General features: G+C 46.5%; 1 protein-coding gene across 1 annotated transcript in view; it reads left to right on the top strand.

Moving 5' to 3' along the window:
- Nucleotides 1-6,461, top strand: part of GK5 (glycerol kinase 5) — a 53,601-nt gene extending 47,140 nt beyond the window's left edge. Inside the window, exon 16 of the mRNA XM_083178370.1 lies at nt 4,839-6,461. Coding sequence (XP_083034496.1) covers nt 4,839-4,987 — 149 coding nt within the window. The 3' untranslated portion in view covers nt 4,988-6,461. The remainder of the gene's footprint in view (nt 1-4,838) is intronic.
- Nucleotides 6,462-26,777: the final 20,316 nt, after the last annotated feature.

Below are 26,777 nucleotides of genomic sequence, written 5' to 3'. Positions count from 1 at the left end.
TATACTGGAGATAAAGTGGAGATAAACTGAAATTAGATAAAGCAGCAGCCAATCATCTCCCAACTGTCCTATTTCAAACACAATTCAATGGCTGGTTTCTCCTTTCACTTAATCTCCAGTTTATCTCTTCTCCAGGCTTAATACATCTGCCCCACTGTCGGGCATCTGTTTTGTTTTTTGCTGAAAATGTGTCTTTGTGGCAATGTGATGCGACTATTACGCACAAGGAGACTCTGCTGACTCCTGAACAGTGTGTGACTGAGTCTGTATAAGAAGCAAAGCTGAATTTGTCTTGGAAAAAAGCTGCAGCTGCTACTTTTGTACACTTTAAGGGCGCATTAAGAAGAATTGCATGTACAATACGATCTGGGTGAAATATTACCGGCCAGGATTGCATTGTATTATGCATTCCTAATGTCCTCTTGTATGTCCCTGCAGACACAATGACAGGGACTCTGAAAGGAGCCAGGAGTCTGCCCATGTGCTGTTAGTGGTGCCGGCAGGGCAGTACGGTCAGTAGCTCGTTGGCTTCTGCCACCTCAGAATGGCGGTAGCCACAGAACCTGATGCAGCTTTGCATCCACCATAGAAACCTATGGGCAATGCAGCGGACAGCTGTAAAACGGAGGGATTGCACCAGGAATTTCCGATCCCTCCGTCTTACATTCGGAGGATACTTAATTTTTGTACCTAACCCCTGAAACGGGTGTTTTCAGGTGAATTAGTCTCAAATATTTATATGATAAATAGGCCCCTTCGAGAGACTGTTAAAAAAAAAAAAACAGATCTAAAAGTGTAATATAACAAACTCTCCTTGTACGTTCTGTTTGCATTGCATTGTGACTAAGACACATTTTTGGCAAAAATGAGATGGCTGACGCTAGAAGATTTTCATGCGACCTGGCGTGCTAAGAGGCATGGGCAACCACACTCCTGCCTGGCTCTGACAAAGGGAGAGGGGTGTTGTTGATGTGGGGGGTGTAAGCACAACTGTCTTTATGAAATATAAATGTTTGTGTGTGTGCGCTCCGCACATATAGGGGGGTGGTAGTCTCTGCATAGGGTGGCAGCAGTGGGCCACAGTTGTCAGGCTTCAGGCAGCGGTGAATGCTATCACTCTACAATGCAGAGGGAGAGAGGATAGACTGCAGGTTAATCTTATCTTACTCCAGCACAGAGCAGTGTGTGTGTTAGGCTGGGGAGAGAGGATGGACTGCAGCTGTATCTTGTCTTACTCCAGCACAGAGCAGTGTGTGTTAGGCTGGGGAGAGAGGATGGACTGCAGCTGTATCTTGTCTTACTCTAGCACAGAGCAGTGTGTGTTAGGCTGGGGAGAGAGGATGGACTGCAGCTGTATCTTGTCTTACTCTAGCACAGAGCAGTGTGTGTTAGGCTGGGGAGAGAGGATGGACTGCAGCTGTATCTTGTCTTACTCCAGCACAGAGCAGTGTGTGTTAGGCTGGGGGGGAGAGGATGGACTGCAGCTGTATCTTGTCTTACTCTAGCACAGAGCAGTGTGTGTTAGGCTGGGGAGAGAGGATGGACTGCAGCTGCATCTTGTCCTACTCCAGCACAGAGCAGTGTGTGTTAGGCTGGGGGGGAGAGGATGGACTGCAGCTGTATCTTGTCCTACTCCAGCACAGAGCAGTGTGTGTTAGGCTGGGGAGAGAGGATGGACTGCAGCTGCATCTTGTCCTACTCCAGCACAGAGCAGTGTGTGTTAGGCTGTGGAGAGAGGATGGACTGCAGCTGTATCTTGTCTTACTCCAGCACAGAGCAGTGTGTGTTAGGCTGGGGAGAGTGGATGGACTGCAGCTTAAGCTTGTCCTACTCCAGCACAGAGCAGTGTGTGTTAGGCTGGGGAGAGAGGATGGACTGCAGCTGTATCTTGTCTTACTCCAGCACAGAGCAGTGTGTGTTAGGCTGGGGAGAGAGGATGGACTGCAGCTGTATCTTGTCTTACTCCAGCACAGAGCAATGTGTGTTAGGCTGGGGGGGAGAGGATGGACTGCAGCTGTATCTTGTCCTACTCCAGCACAGAGCAGTGTGTGTTAGGCTGGGGAGAGAGGATGGACTGCAGCTGCATCTTGTCCTACTCCAGCACAGAGCAGTGTGTGTTAGGCTGGGGGGGAGAGGATGGACTGCAGCTGTATCTTGTCCTACTCCAGCACAGAGCAGTGTGTGTTAGGCTGGGGAGAGAGGATGGACTGCAGCTGCATCTTGTCCTACTCCAGCACAGAGCAGTGTGTGTTAGGCTGTGGAGAGAGGATGGACTGCAGCTGTATCTTGTCTTACTCCAGCACAGAGCAGTGTGTGTTAGGCTGGGGAGAGTGGATGGACTGCAGCTTAAGCTTGTCCTACTCCAGCACAGAGCAGTGTGTGTTAGGCTGGGGAGAGAGGATGGACTGCAGCTGTATCTTGTCTTACTCCAGCACAGAGCAGTGTGTGTTAGGCTGGGGAGAGAGGATGGACTGCAGCTGCATCTTGTCCTACTCCAGCACAGAGCAGTGTGTGTTAGGCTGTGGAGAGAGGATGGACTCCAGCTGTATCTTGTCTTACTCCAGCACAGAGCAGGGGCCCTTATTCTGGTCTGTGCGGCCGGAGCCGCATACGTTGCTCCGGCCGCACAAACCAATCCCCGCCTACAATACGGATCGCCACGGCCGTCCGTACGCGGACGGCTGGCGATCCGCATGAAAATGGTGGGGCGTACGCCTCCACCATGGTGGGAGCTGCCCCCTGCATTCGATGGTCGACGACCATCGAAGGCAGGGCCGCACGCTCCCCCCGCTCACGCAAGCTTAGAGCACACGGACAATCGTCCGTGTGAAAGCTTGTATGGGGGCTGAGAGCTGACATCCGGCGATGTCAGCTTTCCGCCCCCATCACTGGCGTCATAGCCTCATTACCATGCATACGCCCCGCGTTTGCATGGGAACGCCCATGAAACGCTGGGCGTATTCATAGGTAAATGAGGCTATCAAGCCCCGCACGCCCCTATACGCCCCCTTTGCGGCGTATAATTTTTGTGTGCGGCGATTTCGCCTGCACATGCGCAGAGTGACCTCTGCGCATGTGCAGAGTGAAAACATCGGCGGTACGGCCGCACGCGGGCCGTACCGCACAGATTAGAATAAGGGCCAGTGTGTGTTAGGCTGGGGAGAGAGGATGGACTGCAGCTGCATCTTGTCCTACTCCAGCACAGAGCAGTGTGTGTTAGGCTGGGGAGAGAGGATGGACTGCAGCTTAAGCTTGTCCTACTCCAGCACAGAGCAGTGTGTGTTAGGCTGGGGAGAGAGGATGGACTGCAGCTGCATCTTGTCTTACTCCAGCACAGAGCAGTGTGTATTAGGCTGGGGAGAGAGGATGGACTGCAGCTGTATCTTGTCTTACTCCAGCACAGAGCAGTGTGTGTTAGGCTTTGGAGAGAGGATGGACTGCAGCTGCATCTTGTCCTACTCCAGCACAGAGCAGTGTGTATTAGGCTGAGGAGAGAGGATGGACTGCAGCTGCATCTTGTCCTACTCCAGCACAGAGCAGTGTGTGTTAGGTTGGGGAGAGAGGATGGACTGCAGCTGTATCTTGTCTTACTCCAGCACAGAGCAATGTGTGTTAGGCTGGGGAGAGAGGATGGACTGCAGCTTAATCTTGTCCTACTCCAGCACAGAGCAGTGTGTTTTAGGCTGGGGGGGAGAGGATGGACTGCAGCTGTATCTTGTCTTACTCCAGCACAGAGCAATGTGTGTTAGGCTGGGGAGAGAGGATGGACTGCAGCTGCATCTTGTCCTACTCCAGCACAGAGCAGTGTGTGTTAGGCTGGGGAGAGAGGATGGACTGCAGCTGTATCTTGTCCTACTCCAGCACAGAGCAGTGTGTGTTAGGCTGGGGGGGAGAGGATGGACTGCAGCTGTATCTTGTCTTACTCCAGCACAGAGCAGTGTGTGTTAGGCTGTGGAGAGAGGATGGACTGCAGCTGTATCTTGTCTTACTCCAGCACAGAGCAGTGTGTGTTAGGCTGTGGAGAGAGGATGGACTGCAGCTGCATCTTGTCCTACTCCAGCACAGAGCAGTGTGTGTTAGGCTGGGGAGAGAGGATGGACTGCAGCTGCATCTTGTCTTACTCCAGCACAGAGCAATGTGTGTTAGGCTGGGGAGAGAGGATGGACTGCAGCTTAATCTTGTCCTACTCCAGCACAGAGCAGTGTGTTTTAGGCTGGGGAGAGAGGATGGACTGCAGCTGTATCTTGTCTTACTCCAGCACAGAGCAGTGTGTGTTAGGCTGGGGGGGAAAGGATGGACTGCAAGTTAACCTTGTCCTACTCCAGCACAGAGCAGTGTGTGTTAGGCTGGGGAGAGAGGATGGACTGCAGCTGCATCTTGTCCTACTCCAGCACAGAGCAGTGTGTGTTAGGCTGGGAAGAGAGGATGGACTGCAGCAACAGTCCTTTCTCTCTCCCTTCTCAATGGCTCTGTACAACAGGGCGGAACTTGGTCCCCTCCAACAGGCCTGGGTAGAGCACCCGCTCCCTCCTTTTGGAGCCACTGCAGAGAGGGCTGCCAAAAGTGACTGCAGCAAAAGATGTGCAAAGACATATCTGTATGTACAGTGTCCTAATATAGACACAAATACATTCAGAATCCAAGAAGTCAGATTTAAAAAATAAAAATAGCTGTTTTGGAAGAACATACATTTTAAGTTTGAGAGTTGGAGCCCGACTCCCTGCAATAAACACCACACATTTCAGCTTTTTTGTATACATGCTTGTGATGCTAAATTATACTTTTTACTACGTAACACTTTTATATTGCTATACTTGACGTTCATTCCCGTTTTGTAGGTATCTGGTCTAGCAAAGAGGAACTGAAGCAGCTTAGACAGCCCCAGATCCTGTATGAACCACAGCGGAAGTTGAAGAATTATGAGCTCTCAATGTCTGGGTGGGAGCTGGCACTTCAGCGATGCTCCAACTGGTATAATGATTGTTAGCAGTAAGCCTGCAGTAAAACACATAGGACACCGGACTTTGTCGACAGGAGCTGGATTTGATCAAAAGAAGTCTGTTATTCAGCAGGGAAATAGAATATTCCCACTACAAATGTGAATGTATTATAAGTAACCTTCTCTTTTCTTTGCCCTCTCTTGTGATCTTCTCCACATGTCCGAGTATAGTGCCCTCTTCCTCGGTGCTGCTAATGTGGTGTTGTTATTTGCCCATGTGGTATCCGTAGCACCACAGCCCTAAGAAGGCAAAGCCTCATAGGTACAAATTAACAACTCGCAATGTAATAATATCACAGTTATTACACGGAGATGGAATCCTCCCTGACTCTCACTGGTGCTGGCAGAACAAGTTTGTCCTCAGCTGAGACATTCAGTATAGAAAGGTGAATGACCTGCACTCCGTATCCGTGCCGATTCTGTGGCCGCTGTAAGGAGCTTGTACTGCGCTTTAGAACAATTACTTCTAGGTTTTAAAGACATTTGACGTTGTCTGTATGGACTGTATGTTATGCCCTAGGCAAAGTGACTGTGTTACATGACTTTATTATATTTTTGTGTATGGTATAATAAGGTTTGTTATATATTCCAATTCTAATTTATGTGTATGATACATTTAGAGACCCCAAAGCAGGGACAGGGATCCCAACAGTCCATGCCGGGTGTAAGGCAATGTAAAGAAGGTATTTTAGGCTAAAAGATTGGCACACACCTATAGAAGGTGAGTAACTGTTTTTGAAACACAGGTCAGTTTTAGTGCAGACTTAGGGTGGTATTTAATGCTCTTTAGCGAGCTGTGACGGTGAGCAGTGCTGACTGATCACTGTCACAGCTCGTGGGTCAGTATTCAACTGACACCCCCCCCCCCCCTGCACCCACCATTTACAGCGAGGTGGAAACAGCGTTTGCGGCCGCCAAAACGGCAATGATCGTGGCTAAATGCAGCGGGTTCCCTGCATTAGCCGCGAACTTCGCCGGTTGGGGGAATCCTCACTGGGGATTCCCCCTGAACGTTCAATAGGGTGAGCGGCCGGCACGGGGTTAAATGGCAAGGGTGGCTTGTTTTTGTCGATCCTCGCCGTTTAACCCCCTCGCCGACAACATTGAATACTGCCCAGGGGCGTAACTGAAACTCTGAGGGCCCCATAGCAAGATTTTGGAAAGGGCCCCCACCCGCACCATTGTCACAAGAGAGCAGGTGTCATGGACAGACGGAGTGAATGAGGGTGTAAGGGAGAGAAATGAGGAGAGACTCCCTGTCTCTCCTCATTATGTAATGGAGAAGAAGGAGAGACGAATTGAGAGGGTGTTAAGAAGAGGAAGGGAAGAGAGAGATAGGGGAAGGGTGGAGAAAGAGAGAGACTAGGGCAGAGAGAGATAAGGATAGAGGTGAGATGGAGGGGGTGTTAGAAAGTGAGAGAAAAGAGGGTCAGGGGAGTAAGAAATAAAGGAAAGAGGGGGTGTGGGGAGAGAAAGATAAGAGCAGGGGGAGAGAAAAGGGGTGGAGGAAAGAGAACAAGAGACAAAGAAGAGGTAGGGGAGAGAAAGCAGGAGAGAGAGGGAGGGAGTGGTGGAAAGAACAGGGGAGATAGAGGAGGTGGGGAACAGGGTGTGGGGGGGGAGTGTATGTTGGGGGTAGAAGGGGGGAGTGAGTAGAGGGGAGGCGAGGCCGCGGGAATGTGGAGAGGATGGAGATGAGGGGCTTGAAAGGGATGTGACAGGCATATTTCCCCGATGCTCCCCACTCACCAGCCATCAGCGGAGCTACCCTTTCAGCTGCACTTCTTCAGAACAGCGCCAGCCCTTCTTTCCCATGCGCTAGAGGCACGGACTCTCCCGTGCATTGCTAAACTGTGTGTGCTGCCTCCAGCTCTCTGTCCCATACGCTGCGCTTGTGCGCTTCCTGTCAGAGGCACATGCAGCCCCGGCTCTTCCTTGTGCAGCGTCTCCTGTTGAAGCACAGACACACGCAGCTTCGGCTTTTCTGTGCGCCGATCTGCTGTGTGCAGGGGATCCTGATAGCAGCTCAGCGACGTGCCGCGCTCCTGTGCCCCAGGTCTGCAATGCTGAAAGGGGGACATGGGACATCGCATCCACTGCCCGCATACAGTATATTAAAAAAAGGGGGGGGGGACAAAAGGGTGCAGGGGGTAGCCTGCTGTTCCTTCGGGCCCCCCAAAGGCCCGGGCCCCATAGCAGCTGCATCCCCTGCACCCACTGTAGTTACGCCACTGATACTGCCCTAATGTTCTGATCTGAACCCGTGTTCATAGCTGTTTCCCACAATGTGGCATTATTTTGGTTTTTGTGAGACATTTTGAAGGAAGTTTACTTGGGGCTGACTGGTAACTCTCAGTTTAGGGGACAAACGTAAGCTAGTTGCCCATTGGTTTCTACCGAGCCCATTTAACAAAGCCGAGACACATTTAGTGACTACAGAGAGCAAATTTGTATCAATATACCATACAGTGTGCATTCAAGTAACCAGTATACAATACAGGGATCACACTAATGACCAATATACAAAACCGCTTTCTAGCCTTCTAGTCGCCATGATAAATCATAAAAGCATTAATATATGTAGTTAGTAGTAGTAGTAGTAAGTTCCTCTATGTAACAGAAATATTAATGTTACTGACATATTTCCACACACAAAAAAAGGATCACAATATACTGTCACTATACATTATCAATCCAAATGGTGTTTCATACATACATACATACATACATACATACATACATACATACATACATGTCACCTCCCTCGTAATGATTAAACCTCAAATCCCACCCAACCCTGTCAAATATCCGGCCTAATATTGATGGGACTGACCCAATCGAACAACTTACCGCTTTTCTGGTCCCTCATCATATCCTGTCATACTAAGGGCAACATTTACTAAAATGTGGGTTCCTATTCACATGGGATGTTGCTGTGGGCAACCAATCAGAATCTTTTTCTTATTTATTTAGCACCTTCTAGAAGATAATAGATAGTATCTGATTGGTTGCCCAAAGCAACCTCCCATGCAAAATAGAACTGTCATCTTAGTACTTCTTTTTAGTGTTTCATGCTCTGAATCTATGTAAAAGAGAGGCATTTTGGATATTCTCCCTGGGGACATTAACACCGCTTGGTCTTAATGAGTCAATTGAACTCAACTGTTTAGGTACATAAAGCGAACAATCTACAATATCTGGAGAATTCCGGAGGTCTTTGCATGTATACAGTAGTGATTCTATGTATTTGTATATGTATAACTTACCTTTGGATACTATTATGTATCTGGCTGGGACGATATATGTAATTCGGTTGGATTGATTGTTAGCTTTCTGTTGAACATAGGGCCAAAAATATACTGATGTATCACATATCTATGGTTATATTTCCTCTGCACCTGATTGGGTAGATTCAGGTATCTCAGACTGATTGTTGAAAAATATGTGACCAAACTATTGGTCTGACATACTGATGTAATGAATAATTTTCTCCTTCCTTCTCTGCCCCTTTATGTTTTTTATTATTCCCAAACAGGCCAACGCACTATTATTATTATATATTTCTAAGCCGCTGAGTAGATCAACATATTTTGTCTATGGATCTTATTATTACGATATTCTTCCCTGTATAAAAGATAGGGAGTGAAAGAAAAAAGGAAAGAAAAAAGTGTAAATATAACTTATGGAGATACAGCTGATGGGTTTTGAACCCGGGGCTCTGTGGTCTATGTGACAGCAGCTCTGGGAGGTGCGCCACATAATGGCTCTATAGTAACATTGGAAATTTGCTGATACTGATATTCGTAACTCATTCCTCTCGCCTTGCACTTAATATGATCCCTAGTAACTTAATTTCTTATTATAACATTGTGCTGTCTCTATATATAGATTTGTTGCTATAAACGGAGCCATCACTGTATTTAAACAGTCAAAATTGTTTTTTATGTGAACTATATAAATGGTATGACAAAATTATGTATTTAAACTGACTAACTATATACACATAATAGAATGAAATAAAACACCAACTAAATATACAGTTTATTGTAAAATATAAATTATGATAGAGAGATGTGGCTGGTGGGTTTAGAACTCGGAGCTCTCTGTTTTGTTTGGCAGCGTCTCTATGAGGTGCGCCACACAACAGCCTCTTAACCATAGTAGTAATTTCCTGATATTGATATAGGTAAACTCATTCCTTTCGCTGTGCATAGAATGTGATTCTTAGTAACTCAATCATTTATTGTAACATTGTGCTTTCTAGATCGTTTGTTACAAACAGGGATAGCACTATATCAAATTAGGTGAGAAACGTTTTTTTAATGTTAAATATATATATGTTTGAAACTTGCCAAAGCAACACCTACATATGTGGTTTGCATTGAGACAGTTGGATAGACCTGTTTAATTACTGCAGGTGATAGTGTTAATTAAAGCAATCTTCTGATTGGCTAGTGGACCTTTAAATATGGTTCTCCAAACAGAGAGAGTATTCTTCTGATGAAACCGCCACACATAACGGCGGAGAAACGCGTTAAGACTCTCTACTTTTTATCTTGAGGTGTCCAGGATTCTCTACCAATCTCTGCCTATTTAGGCATCATTGCTATTACTACGCAGAAGTAGATGTTCCAGTGATCGCACGGTAACTGGACCTATCCGTCAGCAGCAGTCAGGGTGCTCACGTCCACCCCCGGCAACCGCCGAAGCACTAAATCGGGACATTGAGGGTAATCTGCCGGGCAGCATTTTGGACTGTGTCTCTGCTCATCTAATCTGCCCACGGCAACACACCGGACATTGCCCTGTCTCGTCTATTTACCACGCTGCTGAGGTCAGACGGCGTTCTGAAAGCCGGCTGCTGCTCCAGCCACACTTTGTGGGGAACACAAGTGCTATTTACAACAACGAGCATAACAGCTCAAAATTGCAGGAGGAGACTAATCCCACAGGTGGAATTTTGGAGATTTGTACCCAACAATACTGCTTCAACATCGGGACCCGGTAAGCTCCGGGGCTGCTGCCTCCTGTACTTTCCACGTAACATTGTTCAAAAGTTCTAATATTGTTTACAACAGTGGTACATCTGATTTAAATATATATAGCACTTGGATGTGCGATCCGGAACTCAAAACTGACTCTAAGCTGTATTAGACAGTTAAATTGCCTTTGGTGAAATACTGAATTACCAATACAATTATTGCCATAATTGGTGGGTTCAATACACACTATCCAATTATCATCAGTGTGTGACTAAGAGAGATTGGAGACCTGGACACCAACATTGGTCACTATTAGTGGACAATTGATATATGGGGTGCAACTTCTGCTCTATCTATGCACCAGAAATTCAATCTATACAATTATAGCATTGTCCCTATGGTATCATATTAATGTATTATTACTTTTTATGTAATTTTTATATTTGTGATCACTAATTTGCAGTTGATGTAAATAAAATTAATATTTTAAATTGGTGTTGCTGGTGCGCTCTCTCAAAATATCTTGCCGATATCCTGTAAAATGCTCTGTGATTAGTTGAATGCTGGAGCAATCTCCCAACTGCTGTGATTGGAGAATGGCCAGTGCCAGCAATCAACTGCCATTCCCTGCACTGAATACTGCCTTCTGCATGCGTGTGGCTGCAGTGTGGAGACAGGCAGAGGATTCTGTCCAACTGCTCTGACTGTGTTACCAACACAACCTGAGCAGCTGGGTATCCTCCTCCGCCTGCACCTATGTGGCCAGCTATGTAGCAGCAGAGCATGGCACCAAACCAGGACGTACAGGCCCAGGAGACAGGTGTCACCTGCCCCCGACACAACCCTCCTCTGGGCTGACTGTTTTACCAGAAACAAATAGGGACTATGTTCTAATATGTTATATCTGCTTTCCTCATAGTTTTGTCTGATTATCAGTGTTTTAAAGATTTTCCAGTAAGCACATGAAGTGTAAATGGATGTGTACTGTAAATAATGACCTTGTAATAAAAGTCTCTGGCTAAACCATGCAATTGGGTATTATTTTGCTTTGTAAAATAAATAAAACTGTGACCTCTACCAGCGCTGTATGTATTAATAATGGTATTGTAGCAGCATAATATTTGTCACCGTATAACGCGGTAATACGGAAATGTCCCGGAAGGTCGCAACTGGACACAGTCTGAGCCACGCGAGTTCTGGCTTCTACTAATGTGTCCCAACTGTGGGGGGGATTTACTAAGATGGGATGTTGCTATGGGAAACCAATCTGAATCTACTTATTTATTTAGCACCTTCTAGAAGATAAGATTGGTTGCCAATAGCAACATCCCATGTGAGACAGAACTCCCATCTTAGTAAATGTCCCCAACAGGGTGTTATTCAGTAAGGATCTCAAAAGCAAAATCTGTCTCTAAAGGGCAAAACCATGCTGCACTGCAGGTAGGGAGGGGAGGGGGGGGGGGGGGCAAATGTAACGTGCAGAGAGTTTAGTGTTAGGTGACCTCTAAATTGAAAAAATGGGAATGCTCTGTGCTTAACCCCTTCCCGACATTTGACGTATATATACGTCATGGCCGGGATGTACTTCCCGACACATGACGTATATATACGTCATGACTTTAAACTGTCACCGCGTCTATAGACGCGGTGACAGTTTAAACATGTCTGCTGTCCCTGACAGCAGACATGTCCCAGCATGCCCAGGGGGGGCGGCGATGCCTCCCCCCCATCGGCGATCGCTGTGATTGGCTGTTCAATGTGAACAGCCAATCGCAGCGTTTTCCTGTGTTACCGGCGAATCAGACGCTCGGTAACACAGGGATCAATCACCGCCGGGTGTGAGGGGGTCACCGGTGATGACCACACCTCACCCCACCTGCCCCCAAGGCTGTGATTGGTCCGTCGGACCGACGGACCAATCACAGCCATGGCGCGTGATTTAAACTAACGGTGACTGCGCTGCAGACGCCATTCCGGTCTGGAATTGCGTGCAGAGCGGTCACCGTGCCAATCTGTCGTGATATACTGACCTGATCCTTGCCTGATACTTACCTGATCACCGCTGGTAGCGTGCTGCCAGCAGCTGGATGCTTCCTGGATCTTGTGACTTCCTGTGTGCTGCTGCTGCAGTGTCATAGAGTGAGAGATAGTGAGAGATAATGAGAGATAGTGAGAGAGAGTGATAGAGAGTGCTATATTTTGTGTCTGCTGCCCCCCCTTTTGTGCTGATCAGTATATCTGTGCTGATCAGCAACTTTTTGGGGGTGCAGGGGTTTTTTTTTTTATATATATACCTGTCAGTTGCACCAAAGGTTGTGCTGCCTGTGCAACTGACTGCTGCCCCCCCCTGCTGCCCCCCCTTTTGTGCTGATCAGTATAAATTAACTGATCAGCAACTTTTTGGGGGTGCAGGGTTTTTTTTTTTATATATACCCTGTCAGGTTGCACCCACAGTTGTGTGCCTGCTGCCCCTCACTGCTAATCAGTGTTGCATCACTGCATCACTGATCTGCAGGTTTGTTTTTTTTGGAGAGTGCAGTGGGGTTTTGTTTTTACACCCACGTTGCTTTAGTGGGTGTCCTGTGGCCGCTGAGCGCTGATCAGTGACGTACATCACTGAACAGCATTTTTGGCACAGGGTTGATATAATTTTTTTTCTGCAGTTTTTTTAAATTGTTTTTTTTTTGGAGAGTGCTGTGGTTTATTTTTTTTTTAAATTGTTTTTACACCCACGTTGCTTTTGTGGGTGTCCTGTGGCCGCTGAGCGCTGATCAGTGACGTACATCACTGAACAGCATTTTTGGCACATGGTTGATATAATTTTTTTTCTGCAGTTTTTTTAAATTGTTTTTTTTTTGGAGAGTGCTGTGGTTTATTTTTTTTAAATTGTTTTTACACCCACGTTGCTTTTGTGGGTGTCCTGTGGCCGCTGAGCGCTGATCAGTGACGTACATCACTGATCAGCATTTTCGGCACAGGGTTGATCTATTTTTTTTTTTTTTTTTTTTGGATCAAATTCCTGTTGCCTTTGAGCGCTGTTCAGTGACGGACGTTACTGACCAACATCTGTGCTCAATTTTTGGCGCAGGCCCTTTTTTTTTTTTTTTTTTTAATCCCTTCAAGGTTGTACCAAAAGCTGCCTTGAAGTTGCTGAGTGACGTACATCACAGATCAGCATTTTTGCCACAGGGTTGATCTAATTTTTTTTTTTTTTATTGGGATCAAATTCCCTGAGGGGTGTAGTTTGCAAAATGTGGTCACTTGTGGGGGGTTCCACTGTATTGGTGCTTCGGGGGTCTTGCTAATGCAACATAGCACCCACCATTCATTCCACCAGAATCTGTGCTGCAAAATCCAAAAATCACTCCTTCCCTTCTGAGTCCTGCCATGCACCCAAATGGTATTTTTTGGTCACATATGAGGCATTGCCGTACTCGGGAGAAATTGGGGCACAGATTTTGGGGTGCTTTGTCTCCTTCATTCCTTGTGAAAATGAAAAATTTTGAGCCAGAACTGCATTTTTGTGTAAAAAATTTAATTTTTCATTTTCACAGCCCAGTTGTACCACAATTGGTGAAACCCCTGGGGGTTTGAAATGTACACTATACCCCTAGATGAATTCCCTGAGGGGTGTAGTTTGCAAAATGGGGTCACTTTTGGGGGGGTTCCACTGTATTGGTGCTTCGGGGGTCTTGCTAATGCGACATAGCACCCACCATTCATTCCACCAGAATCTGTGCTGCAAAATCCAAAAATCACTCCTTCCCTTCTGAGTCCTGCTATGCACCCAAATGGTATTTTTTGGTCACATATGAGGCATTGCCGTACTCGGGAGAAATTGGGGCACAGATTTTGGGGTGCTTTGTCTCCTTCATTCCTTGTGAAAATGAAAAATTTTGAGCCAGAACTGCATTTTTGTGTAAAAAAATGTAATTTTTCATTTTCACAGCCCAGTTGTACCACAATTGGTGAAACCCCTGGGGGTTTGAAATGTACACTATACCCCTAGATGAATTCCCTGAGGGGAGTAGTTTGCAAAATGGGGTCACTTGTGGGGGGGGTCCACTGTATTGGTGCTTCGGGGGTCTTGCTAATGCAACATAGCACCCACCATTCATTCCACCAGAATCTGTGCTGCAAAATCCAAAAATCACTCCTTCCCTTCTGAATCCTGCCATGCACCCAAATGGTATTTTTTGGTCACATATGAGGTATTGCCGTACTCGGGAGAAATTGGGGCACAGATTTTGGGGTGCTTTGTCTCCTACATTCCTTGTGAAAATGAAAAATTTTGAGCCAGAACTGCATTTTTGTGTAAAAAAAATGTAATTTTTCATTTTCACAGCCCAGTTGTACCACAATTGGTGAAACCCCTGGGGGTTTGAAATGTACACTATACCCCTAGATGAATTCCCTGAGGGGTGTAGTTTGCAAAATGGGGTCACTTGTGGGGGGGTTACTAACTTTTAGCATCTTATGGTGCCTAAAAACCTACATGGTGCCTAAAAAATAATCTCATAAAAAGGAGGCTCCAAAAGCGTGGCGAGTGGCGGCGGTACGCGTCCTCCGACCTTTTCATACCCCCACTATCCACTTCGGCGTGGAGTTGATTTTATATAGTGTGGCGAGGGGACGCGTATTACTTTATATGTATTCCGCGGGGCTCGCTCCGCTCGCTGCGCTCACCACACTATATAAAATTAACTCCACGCCGACGTGGATAGTGGGGGTATGAAAAGGTCAGAGGACACGTACCATCGCCCCATGCGGGCTTGCTGCGCTCGCCACGCTTCGGGTTGACGTTGATAGTGGGGGTGGCAGGGGGTGCTTTTAACATTGTAAGCACCCATTACGGTGCTTATACAATTATATATCTTATAGGGGGCACATTTAACATTGAAAACACCCATTAGGGTGCTTATACAAATTTAAATCGTATACCATTGTATATGGCATACAATGCGATTGTATACAATTTAAAATTGTATAACATCGGCTGCCATCGCGTAACATTGTATGCCTTATGGTATGCGATGCGATGGGCGCCGTGCTAGGAAACAAGTACCGAATATATATATATATATTAAAAGTAAATAAAATGAAAAATATTAGTTATTTTCAAAATAATGTAGTGTTACTTTAAAGGTGAATCTCTTCAAATGAATTACAGATCACCTGAATCCTCCTAAATGCCAGCCAGTATTTACCCTGCACAGAAACAAAGTAGTTCAACCAAATCTCTGCACGTGCTTCCCAATAATTAAACCAGGAGATGCCTATCAAATATTGCATGCAGTTCCATGCGGTAACACTGGGTGTCTAACAAGGGGCACAATACAGTCGCAGCAACTACTGCAAGGGCACCTCTGAATCGCCCCCTTATTGTTCTACAGGTAACTACGTATGGAAATTTAACCAACATCTGTTGCCTGCTTTTACTTTCTGCCCTGCACTACAGTAGCAACCACTACTGCAAGGGCACCTCTGAATCTCCCCCTTATTGTTCTACAGACATACTTGGCTATTCTCCTGGAATGGCCGGAGGACCCTGAAAATCGGGTGGCTCTCCTGGCCCCCTGGGACAGTGGACAAGTCTCCAGTCTGTATAGTAGATTCCCTTACATAAACATCTCCCACAGTATATGACAATATTATTAAACAATCTGTCTACCTAAATATATATTTTAATTTGGTTTAGTTCTACTTGTTACATAAACATAGAAACATAGAATTTGACGGCAGATAAGAACCATTTGGCCCATCTAGTCTGCCCCTTTTTTTAATCCTTCAGGTAATCTCAACCCTTTCTGATCCTTATTTCTTTGTAAGGATATTCATATGCCTATCCCAAGCATGTTTAAATCGTTATACTGTCTTATGCTGGGTACACACCAGGACGACTAGGGCCCGATCCCCTCAATCTAGATCCAATTCCGACCAATTGGATGTAGATTGTGTGGTGATTGGGCCCTTTTCTGACCTGGTGTGGACCGATACCGATCCGATGTGCGGTCCCGCGGGTCGGTCGGTCGTTATTGAGATCCTACCTGCTGCAGGTAGGATCTCAATGACGACCATACAGCCGGGTGCGGGTCGCCATCGGATCGGACCCGCTCACGGTGCACATCGTGAGCAGGTCGTGCCCCCCCCCGCGCGTCACCGTGAGCGGGTCGGACGAGACACTGACGACCCGCTCACGATGTGCATCGTGAGCGGGTCGTCCTGGTGTGTACCCTACATTAGCCTCTACCACCTCTGATGGGAGGCTATTCCACTTATCCACTACCCTTTCTGTGAAGTCATTTTTTCTAACATTTGCCCTGAACCTCCCTCCCTCCCTCCAGTTTCAGTGCATGTCCTTGTACAGAGTGCAGGGCACTGAGATTATCTCCAGGCACACTGGGAATGTGTAATATATATATATATATATGATATGCCGTGTGTAATTATGGGATCTTTATACTGTTCTCATCCTTTGGAGAGCGGTGGCTACTACGAGGCAGAGCTGTACCTCCACAGCTGCTAGTGCCGGGGAAAGTGGGTGTGCGTCATTAAGTCCACCAAATAAAGGTTGACATACATTGGGTCGACCACTGTAGGTCAACATGGACAAAAGGTCGACATGGTCGGTAGGTTGACAGTCAAAAGGTCGACGTGGGGTTTTCATGTGTTTTTTCCCCAAAATGTCGACATAGACACCATATCCGTGCACTGCGTCCCCTCACATGGCTCAATGTGCTCTCCGTGCTTCGGGCACACTATAATATTCTCCCTCCACGCCCTAGTGGATGGTAGGCCATGAAATACCGCCTGAAATCTCCTGTCGACCTTTCCAATGTCTACCTAATGCATGTGTCAACCTTTTGACCCTGTTGACCTCTTGACTGTGTCGACCCAATGTATGTCGGCCCTAATTGTGTTGTCCTAACAACCATGTCCTGGGAAAGTAACGTAAAAACCCACAAAATAATACTGTAGTACTCTGTACCCCGTGGTAATCTAGTGTCTCCCCCTGATCAGGGCCGGCGCCACCACTAGGCAGCTGTAGGCATTTGCCTAGGGCGCCGGCCACTGGAGGGCGGTAGTCCGGAGCTAAGAACCCCCCCTGGATGTAGGTGAGCGGCTAAGCTCCCCCGCCACCCCCCGCAACATCGTTGGCTGCCGAATCCGATGCATCACACCCTAGGCTCTCCTGTCACTTCCAACAAGTTCAACCCACCCACCCAACGCTGCTGTGGAGAGCCGCTCAGACGCGGCACCCAGCAGGTGAGCGAGCGGCCTCCCCCCACCCCCAGCAAACTCAGCGGCTGCTGCCGCATCACTACCCGGCCCCTGCCAAACGCCGCTGTGGATCGACGTGGCAGGCACCCGGCAGGTGAGCGGCTTCCCCCTTACCCCCAGCAAACTCGGCGGCTGCCGCTGCACCGCTCCCCCCCCCCCCCCCCCCCCGGAGCGATCGCATCCTCCACCCCCCCCCCCTTTCACGGCGGGCACATCATCCACCCCCCCCCCCCCCCCGGTAACAGCGCGACGGTGCCTAGCACCGGCCCTGCCCCTGATCAGTAATAACAAAGTTATGTTAACAGAGAAGAAGCTATAAACTGTGTATTAGTTGCGCAAGTTTCTGACCTAGTGGAAATCCCCGTTGTACTGCCAACATTAATGTAAGAAGTGTCATCCGAATGTGATTACTTTTGCTTCCTGTATAAAAAGTGAATGTGTGATTGCATCAAAGTTCTGTATGGCGCCCTCTACTGACCACTGTGGGTACATTTTAGAATAATTATGTCATATTAAAGCTATCACCTGCTCAGTGGTGTGTAGGTCCGTATGATTATTACATCTGTGAGCAGGACAAGCCTTCTGTACTGCCGTATCACATGTACATTTGTTTAGGTCAGGGACGAGGAACTGTTTTAGCATGGCCAAATAGCAAAACTGTAGCAGGGCATGCTGGGATGTGTAGTTCAACAACAGCTGACAGGCCAAAGGTTCCCCATGCCTAACTTAGATAGATGAAAATGTGATCAAATAAACATAGTCCCCTGGGTTTGTGCCTCCTGTGTGTTGCAACACCCCTTCTAATTCTCACTTCTTGTTTATTGTCACTGCACAACGATACAGTGTTCCAGTGCTCACCTCCCACCTCTGTATTGCGGCACCTGGAATCTGTGAAACAAATAGTTAGGTCGGTGCTAGTAAAAAAAATAAAAAAAAAATCCTGTAAAGACTTCACAAATCCCTTAGCTTGTTTTTCGATGGGGATTTCTCTCTATGAACAGGTGGGGTTATAACCCGCCCTAGCGATAACAGATAGATTTACATCTGCACAAATAAAGACATTGACAGGACCTGGCCTTTTGGGGCACTTCAGTGTCTCTCACTTTTATTTCATGTCGGTGATTTGCATAGAGGACGGCTGCCGATTTACATATAGATGTATTTCATAAGAGGGCAATCTGGCAATCAATGGGTTACTAAAGAGCCAGTTGAGGCAAAGACCAGTTGGTGTAATCTCTTTTTGTGAGGGTCTCCTGGGAGGGGCAGGGAGGAGGAATCCTGCATTCAGAGCCACTGTAAAGAAGGGCTCTAGGAGCAGACATAAGGCCGATTATCCTCCCGGTCTCTGGCTTCTGAAAGTTGAGACGTACAGATGGCATATGGATGACAGGTGGTCGCCTAATCCAGTTAGTCAGGGAGACGGAATTGGGGGGACGTTCAAAATTCAGCCTGTTCTTTCTGGTATTAGCGCTGCTACACTCTGCTGGAGTTCTCCTGATGATGCCTCTCGCACCGCTCCAGTTTTTCATGCAATTTTTTCATGAGATTCACTACAATTAAAAACAATGTCTTTTTTATGTCATTTCTTTTCACGTGTAATCTTCCTAACAATGAACTAGAGAAGCTAGGATAATATCTTGGAGTTTGGGGGGAATATTAAACATTTGTTGTTTCATGTCAACTAGCTAGAGACACGTGGCTGCATTAACCTGAATGGGAGATGGGTAATGGGTCAGTCCGTGGTCAATTTATTTACAGCATATTACATTGCACTTTACAACTGGAATCAACAGTGATATGATAAACTGGGTAATCACAGTTCGTTACAGCTAAGAAAGGGGGGGGAGATAAATCTCAGAGAGCTCAAATGAATATAAAAAATATACGTTTAATTAATAAAAATAATGTGTACAATAAAGATAGATCACTCTTAATAATAAAATAAATTCATAAAACTACTGAGCGCATATATTCTAAGACAAAGCATATATAAAAATGTCATGACATATTTTAATAATCCAACATTTCCAAGTAAATTAATGCAAGGATTAAATATTAATTTCTAGCGGAAATAAAGGAATTATTCTTTCCTGTGAGGTATTTCAGTTAGCAAGGTTCCATTCAGCATCAGAATCTTGAATAGTAATGGATGGGGATAAAGGTTTATATTTGTAAATTAGGATGGCAAAAGTTCCAAAAGCCCGCTCAATAGGAGTGATCCTGTATGCCAGCGATATTTTTAAAAGTATATAGTGCAATCTGATAAGGTGTACGTGCTAGAATAGAGGTGAATGGAAGGGGAATAATTTACTCTTGCTCACCATACACCGTACTTGAAGACAGTCAGAGGTAAGTGGTGTTTGTAGCAGCCCCCGTCTCTGTGTGCTCCCGACTGCGTCCTTAGCCATGTCCTCAACTTTGCGGACGTCTCGGCAGCCTGAGTTCAGAAGGAGTGCATGCCAGAGGATGTTAGTCTCCACGGCGGACCGGGATTGCTTCCACTCACCTTGTACTGTGGTGGTGATTGCAAAGGTAACCCGTCCAGTGCTGACTCACTGGCTCAGAGGTGAAACACCGAGACCGGCGTGTGCACTGCATGCAGTGCTTGTAGCGGCTGTCAAGGCTGATTGGTATGGTTTCAAAGGGGCGCTCAGCATTTTAGAGGGGGTGAGGATAAAAGATAGATACCCCTGGGGCTTGACGCATTTCTCCGCTCTCAATATTGTGTCGGTTTCCTCAGAAGATCTGTGACATAGCTGCCTGGTAACTGTACGCCAAATTCACCAATCTGAAGCCAGTGTCTGTTTAATAACAGTTTTTTATTATTATTTGAAATCTCCATGTTTTTACAGGTATGCATTTCTCAGGCTTCCATGGATGGTTTGCTTCCAATTAGAAATAAAGTCGCTATCGGAATGGGATACTATCTCTCACTCATGTTTTAAACTATCTAAATGTCTTCACCATTCCGAAATGTTCTATAAGCTCTGCCATAGGGCGTACTTCACCCCTCGGCGGCAACACAGAATATGGCCTTTGGTTTCTAAATTTTGTTGGAGAGGATGCGGTTGTATTGGCTCTATCCTTTATATATTTTGGGAATGTCCGATGTTACGTCCGCTGTGGGCTGAGGTATTTTCCCTCATAGGTGATGTTTTGGGGGATAAGTGTGCCTGCTGATCCTGTCGTAGTGCTGTTCCATCACAATGCACGACTCCTTCCGGGTGACAATTATATTCTGGGACATATTCTGGTCTCTACTAAGGCTGCTATCGGACAGCTCTGGAAATCACCCTCTATACCTGACATACATCATATTGTTAATAAAGTTCATAAACATTTTCTTTTTGAGACGGCCGACTGTAAATACACCTCCTCGGCTACATCAATCCATATCAAATGGCTCAAATGGAGTGAGTACAGAGAAAGACAGGGTCTTTCTCTCACAGGCCATAACCAGATAGACATGTCTGTGCTGCTTCCTCCTATGTGAGGCAGTACTACGTGAAGTGTTTTTTATCCCTATGGTCTATTTCTATATGTGTACCGAATCTGAGGCATACCCCCTTGTCTTTGTGTACCTGTTCCCTCGTCTTTCTGTCCGTTTGGGATCTTTCCCTCTTCCCACATATTCTTTGTATAGTCGAGACGGTTCTCTGATTTCTTTGACATCTTATTCTGTTTTTATTATTTAAATGTAACTTCATGTTACTGCTTATTGTACTATTATGAATTTATGATGTAATTGCGGTATATTTTGCTGCCTCACTTAATAAAAATGTATTTAGAAAAAATAATAACAATAAAGTCGGTATCTAGATGCCGTACCCCCCTGACGCAGAAATGCAGGTGCCACTTGCCTGTTGCTTTATTAATGGGCTTTACATCCTCTTTTGTGCCCGCAACTTAGCCCATCCCCACTGCTGACAGTTTTCAATTGTCAGCCTGAGGCACAGCTCTCACTGCCTCCCAAAGTTCCCACACTGCGACCTACCCTAGATTATAAAGAAAAAAAATATCCCAATAAGATATTTATTACACAGTATATGTGTTATAGATATCCTCTTTTTTTTTATGATTTATGACAGGAGAGGCTGTGAGGCCGTCAGCAGCTCTGCTGGTAGTGGGAGTGGCCACACCTCCCCTGTTGACCACACCCTCTTTACAAAATGTTAAAAAGAAAGCTGTCTCTCCCCAGCCCAGCACTGTGTATAATGGGGAGGGGGGCGTAAATGCACTGTCAAGAGAAATTCGCTAAATAAGGTAAAGGACAAGACAATTATTGCTCATAAGTTTCTTGAAATGTACTTTCACCCGATTTATCAGCCCAAATTGCAGAAATCGGGTGAAATTGGACCAAAATCGCATAGTGTATAGGCACCTTTACTTATGACTCTCCAGGGATCTAGCACCAATTCTGCCATCAGGAGCTGCTGATATCGGCTTCCCCTAATGCAGGCATGTCCACACTCCGGCCCCCCAGCTGTTGTAAAACTACACTTCCCAGCATGCCTTGCCATAGTTTTAGCATTCCCTAATAGTAAGACTGTAGCAAGGCATAATGGGACTTGTAGTTTCACAACAACTGGAGGGCCATTGTTTGGACATGGCTGCCCTAACAGAACTTCCATCTAAGAGGATGGCATTATCTAATTGAACTTTATTGCCAAAATAATGTAAATGTTGCTGACTTGATCGCTCTTACCCCACCTCCTTCTCCTCCTACTAACTTGTATAACATATTATGTAGGCTTTTATCAAATGTTTTGAAAAATCCTGACCCTATCACGCAGACTGCAATTGTTTGCCCACGCCCATAGATGTCATTTGTCCATCATTTCCATGCTATTGAAAGATGGACAAGTCATAGCAGCCTGAACCCCTAATGAATCCAGAAAGGTGAAACTAATAATGCTCTGCAGATTCTGCTGCCTGCATGAGTGCTGTAATGCCCATATGAACAATTATACAACCATCCATCTATGGGACACCCTATCTTAACCTTTCACAATTTATAATTGTGTTTATAGAAATAAAGTGACCGCTGCGTAGTTTAACACCTGAGACCGTACAGTACAGAGTAAACGTGAAATACAATGTTTCTGGCTACACTCCGCAATCTGTGCCTGACATTCTTTGAATCATTAATCACATCAGAATGGTCCCCCACTCTGCCTCTCACTCTATGTCCCCCAGCCTGCCCCTTCACTGTATTTCCCCCAGCCTGCCCCCATTCACTGTATGTCCCCCGGCCTGCCCCACCTTCACTGTATGTCCCCCATTCACTATATGTTCCCCACTCTGCACCCATTCACTCTGTCCCCCAGCCTGCCCCCCTGCTCTTATTTCCATCAGTGCCTCCATTCATTGTATGTCCTCAAGCCTGATCCTTCTTCACTGTATGACTCCCATTCACTGTGTGACCCCTATTCACTATGTACCCCACTCTGTCCCCATTCGCTGTATGTCCCCCAGCCTGCCCCTGCTCCCCCTTCTCTGAATGGCCATCACTGCCTCCATTGACTGTATGTCCCCCAGCCTGACCCTCCTTCACTGTATGTCCCCCACCCTGCCCCCTCCCTTGTATGTTTCCCAGCCCCTTGTGTGAGCCAGAGGAAGGAGAGACAAAGCAGGTACTGCAAGGACAGCAGATGCTTGGGCTCCCGCTTGGGCTCCTCCTCCGCTCTACATGTTACAGGAGCAAGCTTTCCCCTTGCTGCCCCCCTCCCCAAACACTGCGGTCACTGTGATTGTGGAGTAGGGTGATATACGATTGCAGCAGCAGGGGTAGGACGCCAAACACATCTGACTGTGACGGCCGGCACCTCCTTACTGCAGCAGACAGCAAGGTAAAGGCGCGCTCGCCGGGGCCCCACCTTTAGTGTCCTGTGCTGTGCTTCCCACATCTGATGCTCTGCCCGCTTCCAGCTGGAGGCTGCGGGCCACTTGAAATGAGAAATGACAGGACGGGCCACAATTGCCCCTCGGGCCTGACTTTGGGCATGCCTGCTTTATCGCACAGCTGCTAATCAGATTGCTGAGGTTTAATTGCTGGGACTGCATGCAAGAAGATCTACAGCAGGGAAGGGGCACCTTCGGCCATCCAGCTGTTGTTGAACTACACATCCCAGCATACCCTGCTACAGTTTAGCTATTTGGCTATATTAAAACTGTTGCAGGGCATGCCGGGATACGTAGTTTGACAACAGCTGGAGGTCCAAAGGTTCCCCATCCCTGATCTAGAGGAAGGAAAGGCAAACTGGCCTGCTGAGCTATGTGATAGACGCATAGTTGTACACACATTGAGCCTGATCCAGGCCAGTTTGCTAGGCTGTGTATAAACACAGGTAAACGCTGCTCTCCTCTCCGTGCGAATCTCCTTGGTAACATGCGAGGGGATGTGTACAGTAACACATCGCCTCGTGTGTGGGTGCAAGGAGAAGAAATCATTCAATATTCGCTCACCATTGAATGATTTTTCCAGCCTTCGGTCTGAATACTTACTTTTCACATGGCCGCTATACTCCGAATTCAGGGTGGGCGCTGGCATTGTGTCATGTTAGCCACCCGCCCCAAGCAAGCATCGCCATGCCTGCGTTATCAGGGGAGCACCCATAAAATGATGGGCGTTCCCCGCATGCGCAAACCCCAAAAATTGAGGAAGGGGCCGAATTCGTAACCACACGAACGGGTGTGAATTGGCCTCATTGTTTCCTAGGTTTCACCTTCCCATCAGTAAGACACCGCCACAACTCCCACACACTAACACATGCAGTTGAACAAGGAGAACCTCATATCTGGCAGTGTTTCGCATACCGTGGGTGTAATGCATGGCAACCAGCACACTGGTCTCTTTCTGTTGTGTTATAGCCTGGTGTTGGTACAGATATGTTCTCCTCTTACACTATGGCTTCCATCTCACCAGACCGGTCTGCTCCGTGCACCAGGTGAGTGGTGTTTTGCTGCATCTGCAACGTAAATAAGACACACAATGCAGAGAGGACGACAGTACACTACACCTCTCAGAGCGGCTCCGTCTCGCCAGACATCTCACACCATGTGGAATCCTGACGCTAGGTGTATAAGGACACATCTGTATATTATGTTGATAAGAATAACAACAGCACAGTGTGACGGTCAGCATGCATTATGTCCATAGATTCAGGAGGCCGACATTAATTATGCACTGACCATGACATGTGGTGACTTTAACTGCAGGGAGACCTCGCGCATGCACATTCGTTCGACAATTGCTCGGGCTGTGAATTTGCAGCTGAGCATACCATCTGAATCGGACCATAAGTGCTAAGTATCTATCTACACAGTAGAGATGGTTACAGTCTGTACATGTGCACAGCCGGTCAGAGGTTTTGTCTCTAGCAGTTGTATACCGATATTGTATATGATGACTTGCAACAAATGTGCTGTTTGAGCAAGGCTGCACCTTGAATGCCCAAAGTCATGATGTCACATGCATGACATCATCATGCCCACTCAGAGAGACTGGGTGGGAGCAGCAGTAAATGCGGTGATAACTGGAACATCCTGGGATGCTGTGATTGGCTGTACAGGCTGCTGGGTGACTGGAGTGTCTGAAGAGGCTGCAGCAGTGATCCTCACTGCCGGGTGCTTTCCAACAGCAAGGTAGCCAAACCGATCATTCATCCATAGCCAAGGCCTGCTTCTTAGCATATTTTAAGACAGATTACTTTCACACAGAGAAGAATTTTATATTGTGTTGTACAGAAAATGTATTAAGATATGATTTCGATAGCAGCTGATTTTATTTACATGTATTTAAAACACTGATTTAATGAAAAAGTAAGGTTCACTAAGATTAATCCAATTGCACTTTAAAATAACTGTGTAGTAGTAATCTAAATTCCTATATTGCCTTGGTTTGTTCCACCATCTTTAGATTCCTGCTTTGTTGTTGTTAAGTATAATATACAGACCTTTATATTCACTACATACTGCATCCATGAACCCTGACATCATCAAGCGGCTGATTCTGGTTGGTTTGCAAAAGCAACCTCATTCTTTATTGGACAAAACCATGTGCACTGCAGGTGGGGCAGATGTAACATGTGCAGAGAGAGTTACATTGGGTGTGGTATGGTGGTCCGACGGGGGGGGGGGGGGGGGGCTCCCGACAGTCAGTATCCTGACAACGGAATCTCGAGTGCCGGTGCTCCGACAGGGGGGGGGGGGGGCGAGCGGAAAAAAGCCCCTTTGCAGGCTTGACATGCTTTGGGGGGTCGTGGACCCCCACTAGGGAGAATATCCCCTGTGAATCGGCTTCCCCCCTGTTGGAGCACCGGCTGTTGGGATCCCACCATTCATCAGGCACCCATTACATTTGGGTGTGTGTGTTCAAAGTAAAATCTAAATTGCAGTGTAATAAAACAGCCAGTATTTACCCTGCACATAAACAAAATGACACCCAAATCTAACGCTCTCTGCACATGTTACATCAGCCCCACCTGCAGTGCACATGGTTTTGTCCATTAAAGAACGAGTTTGCTTTTGCAAACCAACCAGAATCACCCCCCAAAACACACACATGTTAATGCCTTAGGAAGCCGGGATAATTGCACAGAATTCCATCTCAGAGAATACAAAGGCTAGGAAACAAAAGCTGGAAGTTGTAATCTTGTCTTATTACTGATCATCTTGTGATGTGCATGTTGGTAAAATACTTGTGGGTAGATAATAGCTATTATATTGCTGGTGATTAGAACCTAGGAGTCAGAGTATCAAAAGCCTAGAGGAGAAGAGCTGTCTTGATGGCAGGGAGTTCTAGCACAGCATGTAGTTGTGAGTGGGAGTTGGAAGCTTTCAATAGAAAGGAGTCAAAGGTCGTGAAAACAGTTAAGGGAGTAGTCTTGTCTAAAGTATTTCTAGGAGAGCTACAGTTATTGAAGACTCGTGGAGAACTATGGGTAGAATTTCCTATGTTACTTAGCTCTGTTTTTTTTTAACAAACAGAACCCTGAATCCTGCACTTGGAACCCAGGTCAGAACTGACATAAATCCGCCCTTCCAAACTCCTCATAGCATTTATTGAGTGGTATTCAATTGTTTTTCACCAGCGTTTCAGCTCACTAAACCCGATCACTTGAATATCACCCCACGATCTCTCGTCATATTAGACGGGAGATCAGGCACGATAAAACAATTGAATACCACACAATGGGGCAGATGTATTAAGCCTGGTGAAGAGATAAACTGGAGTAAAGTGGAAGGAGATAACGCACCAGCCAATCAGATCCCAACTGTCATATTTCAAACACAGCTGATTGGCTGGTGTGTTAACTCTTCCAAGTTATCTCCACTTTATCTCCAGTTTATCTCTTCTCCAGGCTTATTACATATGCCCCATTGTCCTCAGGCTGATATGCCCTAAGAAGGCTCCAATATGCGCAATCATGGCGTTCTCCGACATGTAAAATAATGTTAGACAATCGTGTGTTTCTGAGGAACCTTTTGTGATCACATTAAACGGTACGCAGTCT

This window comes from Crinia signifera, chromosome 3, assembly GCF_055691185.1.
Source record: "Crinia signifera chromosome 3, ASM5569118v1, whole genome shotgun sequence".
Classification (NCBI taxonomy): domain Eukaryota; kingdom Metazoa; phylum Chordata; class Amphibia; order Anura; family Myobatrachidae; genus Crinia; species Crinia signifera.
The sequence above is the reverse complement of the archived record's forward strand: the minus strand, read 5'-3'. Positions and strand labels throughout refer to the sequence as shown.